Source organism: Micrasema longulum, unplaced genomic scaffold (genome assembly GCF_059751315.1).
Source record: "Micrasema longulum isolate JH-2025_06_02 unplaced genomic scaffold, ASM5975131v1 h1tg001265l, whole genome shotgun sequence".
In the NCBI taxonomy this organism is placed as follows: domain Eukaryota; kingdom Metazoa; phylum Arthropoda; class Insecta; order Trichoptera; family Brachycentridae; genus Micrasema; species Micrasema longulum.
In genome coordinates, this window is record NW_028278452.1 from 91504 (window position 1) to 98102 (window position 6599).

Sequence of the window (6599 nt, forward strand, 5' to 3'; positions counted from 1 at the left end):
ATAATAGACACATATCCAAAGTAATAAAAATTTCAACATAAATTGAAATAGGCACTAACAGAAAAACCCACCAAAACCTGATAGTGCCTATTTAACAGAAAATAGAAATTTACAGTAAAATTAGAAGGAAGATAGAACTTAATAACTAGAAAAATTACAACAAAATATTAACAAACTAATTTTATATTAACGATAAATTATAACTATTAAAAGTAAAATTAAAAATTAAACGTTGGAAGTAATAATGACAAAATATTTTACATAAACCTAAAAATGTAAGATAAATTTATTGTAAAATGTTAGTGGTGTATGTAGTTTGAAGTGGTCTAGGTAGGTACAACAGTTTTTCAAATGCAAATAAAAAACGCGGCAAAGATAACAACAAAGATTTTATTGGTCCGTTGCGTTGACATTTGTTGATGATTCTTTATCATAATTTGTCTGTGGTGTAGATTTGTCGAATCTCGAAACGGGCCGTATAAACAAAATATTATTTAAACGTGCTGCATTGATTACAGTTCTATTGGAAAAACAGATGCATAACCAAAACACAGAAGTTGAAGTTAGTTTGCCTCAGAGTGAATATAATTTTCAAAATTGTTTCCATTCAGTCAGACCATTTGGTTCCTTTGGATTTGGGCTTTACGGCCCTGATTGAGGCTTCAGTAAACTTCAGAGTAAGCTGAGTAGGAAGAGGCATTCCTAATATTCGCTTGAAAATATTTTCCAAAATTTTGAACACATGGATTCCAAAATAAACTTTTCCAACCAGGAAAAAGAATTGTTGGTGCAGTTGATACAAACGGAAGAAAAGATTATCAGTAACAAACGCACCAATAAAGAAACCAATAGATTAAAAGAACTCGCTTGGGAAAGAATAGTTCTTAAATACAATTCATACCAGTTTGTCTATAAGGTTTGTCGATAAACCATTACATTTACCTGTAGATACTTCTGCACTATGTCATATTTTTATAAACTTGTATATTTTTTAGAGAAATTCTTCTCAGTTAAAAAGGTGTTGGGAAAAAATTAAACAAAAACAAAGAATGGAGGAACGCGAGGCTAAAGATGCTCAAGGACTAGATAGTCTCGATGCATCCGAGGATCCACTAGGGGATGATGGGACACCTGATGTTAATGATCTGGTACCTCAAGTGGGGCTAGAAATACCTAACACAAGCGATAGTAAGCGTGAGCAAGTTCTGAAAAATCAGCACACATTTAACTGTTTCACAATTTGTAATTCTTAAATTTATTGTTATTTGTAACATTTTGCTAACCAACATCTCCGAAACGTCGAAAGGGTACTCGTTTCGACGTTCCGGCTACTGTTGCAGGAGCCATTCTTAGGGTAAACTATGTGAGGGTATTTCTTGCAAACTCGGCAAAATCCATAATCTTTAAAAAATGAGATATGAATTGAAATAATAATATTTTAACATTGTCAGTTCAAAATATAGCTTTGTGAGAATATGACTTTGGCAAAGCTTCTCTTCGGACATCTATCTCCCTTTGTTAACCATGGAGTTTAAACAGTGTTTGATTTATTTAGTTTTTTATTGCTTACTTCTTGGCATGAACACTTGACCAATTTACTACCTAACTCTATTTTTTATAAATTTATTGATATTGTTTTAACTTTGCTGGAATTCCTCTCGTCGTAGCTGCACGATGATTGGTTATCTAGCTTTCATATATCAACTTTAAAATACCTAAATTTTGTCTAACGGCGTCTAGAATTCCAATCGTCTATGCGCTTAGTAGCTGCAAGGCGTGTTGTAATCTTACTCCTTTTTATTAATTATATTATTATTATTTTTTAATCCACTAAATTTATTTGTCAATTTTTAAAATGTGTAAATGGGGGCTAAATTTCTAACTGTCTATGCGCTCTGTAGCTGCAAGACGTCCTGTAATCTAGCTCCTATCTGTTATAATTTTTTATTGTTCTTAATTGAAAACGAGGAACTAGAATCCCAACCGTCCATGCGCTCTGTAGCTGCAAGGCGTACTGGGATATTTATTAATTATACAGCGCCCTTGAGGTGATTTTCACAAAAATGGCGCTTTATAAATTATCCAACTATATATATATAACATGGCAACTTCTACTTGAGTATTGCAAAATTGGCATGATAATGATTATTTTTTTAAATTTTTTTTTTAAAAGTTTTATTCATTTTAACAAATAAGTAACATACATTATTGTATTTTTGTTCCCGCAAAGCCGAAGCTTGTCTGCGGGTTACATTACATTTTTTTTTTTTAAATTTATAAGTAAGTACATAGTTTAATAATAATTAAAGAATAAAATATATTTATACACTTAAGTTTCACTTGCTGTTTAATAATTTTTTGACTGTTTTTTAAAATGAAATTAGGTTTTTTTCTTCACGATTTTTAGCTGGTATTAAATTGTACAGTTTTGGTACTACACTACCTATTGTTCTGTCACCATAGTAGTTTTTCTGTCGTGGTACCATCAGCTGCTGTGCCGATACTTGTCGGGTCATGATCTGGTGGTTTATTTTGGATTTAAAATTGCAATCGAGGAAATGATCTGTCATTATCTTATACTGACACTGTTTGTTAATTGGCAAAATGTTAACAAAATCAAATAATATTTTATTGTTGTCTTTTGCCTCATTCTTTATTTTTACAGGTACGATAATTTTTAAAATTTGTACCTGAACTTTATCAAGACTATCCGTATAAGATTTAAAACTTAGTCCCCATATTCTTAATCCATATTGAATAATTGGGTCAACTAAACTAGTCTCTAGTCCCCAAGTAAACTAGTCTCATCACTTGTTACATATAAAACATTAAAATATATAAAATGTTAACTGGTAATAAGAATTTAAATTATAAAAAAATGTCAAAGCTATTATTTTATCAGTTTTAAGTGATTTGCTCAAATCTAAAGAAATATGGATTTTGCCAGGTTTGCAAATAGTGGCCTCATGTATTGTGTATGAATAGATGTGTTTATGTACTTATTTGGTCATCTGTAGTAAATAGTAGCCTAACATGTATTGTACAAAACTATGCTCCGAAAGAATCATAATTTATAATACTCTTAGAAATGGGAAAATCGATCATTGATTCAGGTTAATTATTTCAATGTGTCAAATCGCCAGTGTTGCAGAGTCCAAGAACAATAATACATTATACCTACATTTAATGACTATATGAACATCTACCTAAGTATATTCCGTCTTTCCTGCACGCTGCTTCGAGATTATGGCGTTTCAAACTGAAAACAGATATTAAAATAACAGATCTTCAACACTGTGAGGAGGTATCATCGTATGGACAGTGTAGTCAGTATTATATGTATTCTTCATCCCTGTTGTGTTTATGTAGTAGTTTGAACTGTGTCGCAGTTGGCAGTAGGTGTATTTGCAACAGAGAGTGAAAAAGTACCTGGATTAAGTGCAGTAAACCTCTATAAATGAGTCACATTAACAACTTACTTCAACATTTCCAGCAAAGTTAATCGCTTTGTTACAATATTTAGAGTTTGTCCAAATGTTTGTAGACAAAATACTGAATTTCACCCCCTAGGAAGTCATTAAGACTTAATTTCTTTGACAAAAGAAACCCATTTACGAGCAGGGAGGTTATTTTATAACATCTCCTTTATTTTTATTTCCTGATAACAATCCGGATGACTGGAGTTCCGAAATACAGATCTACTGGACATTAAACAAATTATAACTACTGGACATTAAACAAATTATAACTATTTTAATCCAACCTATTGTAGTTGATTTCCTCTTTTTGCCCAAAATATATTTCCTATTTTGTTTTTATTATAACGTATAAGTAAAAATGTAATATTTTTTTGTTTACTTTCACAGATGGAGACAGTAAACCAGTCTTAACGAGATTACGAAGAAAATGTCTCACTAGAAATAAAGGTAATGAATTATGAAATTTACTATGGTTTTTATTATGTTACTTTGCAACTGAAATTAAATTTAATTCAGCCAATGAATTTTAAATAATACATACATTACAAACTAAAATCGAATTCGTACATATTATAAAAATACCAAAAAAACATAAAGAGACTTGTCAAAATAGTAGGAGAATCCTGCTCCGGAAAACCCCTTCAGATACATGGAACAGATCAACATCCAGAGCGATGTTGTTCAGCATAGCGGTAGCCCTTCCAACAGGCATAACCATCGGCAGGTTGGTCCTGTATATCGGAATATGAAACAATCTATGCTGATGCTGTCTTAGGTAATTATCAGGAACATACAAACCAATGTTCATCATAATCTCAGAATTATCGATCATATCGCGCAACAATCGATAAAAATGTGTAGTCAAATACACATTCCTTCTAGTCTCTAAACTGTCGTAGCCAAGCATACCCTGGAGAAATTCGGTCGGGTAGAGCCAAGGATAATACCCGCACTCTCATGTAGAGATATCTAAGAAACTCTTTTGTTATACATAAATGTGCATTTATTGTTTATGATTATTTCAAGAGTACTTCTCTCTGGACATTCCTCTGTAAAGGAATTTATTTTACTTTTAATGAAAAATTAGTGCAAAGATATTTTACCGATTCACTTTGTACTAAAATATAAAAAAAACAGAACATACAGAGAATTTCACAAAAGACTTTAAGCTTTTGTTAGAGTCCATTATTGTTCTGATTTCTGAATCTGACAAATAAATTTTATAATCAATAAATATTTATGAGGTAGCTACCGATGCTAGTGACGGAGTTTGATTGAAAGAAATAAGCATTCTGATTTCTGATTGGTTGAATGAGCGGAATGGTGTATGGGATTTGAAGTTTGTAACTCAAAAACTTGTAACTTGTAAAACCATACAAAAAAAAATCTCATCTAATATCAAAATCCCGGTTTAATATCGGTGTTTTCAATATTGCATTTTCAGTCCGATATTCCAGTTTTTTTATTTTATGGAAAACCTGTATCTATGCTATAGTTTCACGTGTTTGTATTTATTTCACATTCAATCATCAGTGTGGCCATATATGAAGCAAAGTGTGGTCATGCGCAAAAAATAAAAATCCTGAATTTCTTTCTTCTCTACCCCCGCTAAAAAATCCAGAACAGTACCCTCGGGCTTTCTGATTGCCAGTTAGGCTTTCTATATTTATTATTAATGTGAATGAAACCATTTGCAGTTAGAGTAAAACTGTACGATAATAATAAACAGGAATTTTAGAGTACTAGAATAATAAAATAAATAAAACAACTTTGTTTTTAACCACTAATTTTTATTTTTCACCGGCCGGTTTCAAAGCAAACAAGTTTCTTTGTCAAGGTTTACGTAACTAAGCTTAGTTATTATTAATGTGAATGAAACCATTTGCAGTTAGAGTAAAACTGTACGATAATAATAAACAGGAATTTTAGAGTACTAGAATAATAAAATAAATAAAACAACTTTGTTTTTAACCACTAATTTTTATTTTTCACCGGCCGGTTTCAAAGCAAACAAGTTTCTTTGTCAAGGTTTACGTAACTAAGCTTAGTTACGTAAACCTTGACAAAGAAACTTGTTTGCTTTGAAACCGGTCGGTGAAAAAAAAAAAAAAAATAGTGGTTAAATACAAAGTTGTTTTATTTATTTTACTATAATGAATAACCACAAAGTTATTGCTTCAAATATAAACTTTATAGTACTAGAATATTTCACAGTTCCTGGACTGGCACCTGAAGCTTAAGACTGATCATCTTACCCTCATGTAACAAAAGTGATCAAGATAGGCTGCGGTTGGTGTATCAATGCAGTGCCCTATGCACCATTAGGTGCGGAAAGGGGAATGATGATGATTTTAAAGAGTGAAATTTTATTTCCGAAAATTACAATAACATATTTAAATCTTAATGTGATCAATGGAAAATACATTTTAAAACATAATTTTATTTTGCTTTTATTTTTTTAGCCGTTTGGACCCAAGAAGCACTGGCGTCAAAATTCAATAAACGACATGCAGTGATTAAAATTTTAACAACGATAGAAAATAATTTACAAGAGGATAGAAATGAAGAAAATCAGCTCTTTCTTCTGCGGAAAGAAATTCTAGAAATTCAGAAACAACAAAAATTAAATAGTCTCTTATACGAAAAAAGAAAACAAGAAAAAGATCTAGAACACATGGAGCAATTACATCAGCTTCAAATACAAAAATTTAATTTAGAAATGGAAAGTTTAAAAAATAAATTTACTCACTGATTTCTGGATTCTGATAATTATAGCAAAAATTTGATGCATAGTACAATTTTTGTAAAGTTTTTACAAAAAATATAAATTGATCTAAATATTTAAATTTACACGTACTTTATCTTTTTATTATAAAAAGTTTGAATCATTGTTTTATTGATCGTTTAATACAAAATAACAAATATGAATCTTAACATGTTAAATTCAAACTCTGCTTTTTTGCCTATGTGATTTTATCCAAACAAATGTTTAAAAATTATGTATCTTTTTTGGGTAATCCCATGTATGTTGGATTTGTTCAGATGTTTCGTTTACGTTTTACCCTAAAGAAGCGGTTTTACCGGTCCTGCAATGGTAGCCGAAACATCGGAACGAATCCA

General features: G+C 30.9%; 1 protein-coding gene across 2 annotated transcripts; it reads left to right on the top strand.

The window, feature by feature from the left end:
- Positions 1–439: 439 nt before the first annotated feature.
- Positions 440–6375, top strand: LOC148276165 (uncharacterized). 2 transcript variants are annotated; one of them, XM_088234666.1, is made up of 4 exons: positions 440–916; positions 996–1194; positions 3867–3926; positions 5942–6375. In XM_088234666.1, the coding sequence occupies exons 1-4, from the start codon at positions 743–745 to the stop codon at positions 6229–6231; spliced, it is 723 nt and encodes a 240-aa protein (XP_088090792.1). In that variant the 5' UTR covers positions 440–742; the 3' UTR covers positions 6232–6375. The 2 variants fall into 2 exon arrangements, with proteins under 2 accessions (XP_088090792.1, XP_088090793.1); XM_088234667.1 differs by having other exon boundaries at positions 996–1188.
- Positions 6376–6599: the final 224 nt, after the last annotated feature.

What these genes read in the sequence shown, in the direction of transcription:
- LOC148276165 (XM_088234666.1), top strand. Translation starts at nt 743, where the DNA reads ATGGATTCCAAAATAAACTTTTCCAACCAGGAAAAAGAATTGTTGGTG. An exon ending in TAACACAAGCGATAGTAAGC is followed by an intron (nt 1,195 to 3,866) that starts GTGAGCAAGTTC and finishes TTACTTTCACAG; the next exon opens with ATGGAGACAGTAAACCAGTC. An exon ending in ATGTCTCACTAGAAATAAAG is followed by an intron (nt 3,927 to 5,941) that starts GTAATGAATTAT and finishes TTATTTTTTTAG; the next exon opens with CCGTTTGGACCCAAGAAGCA.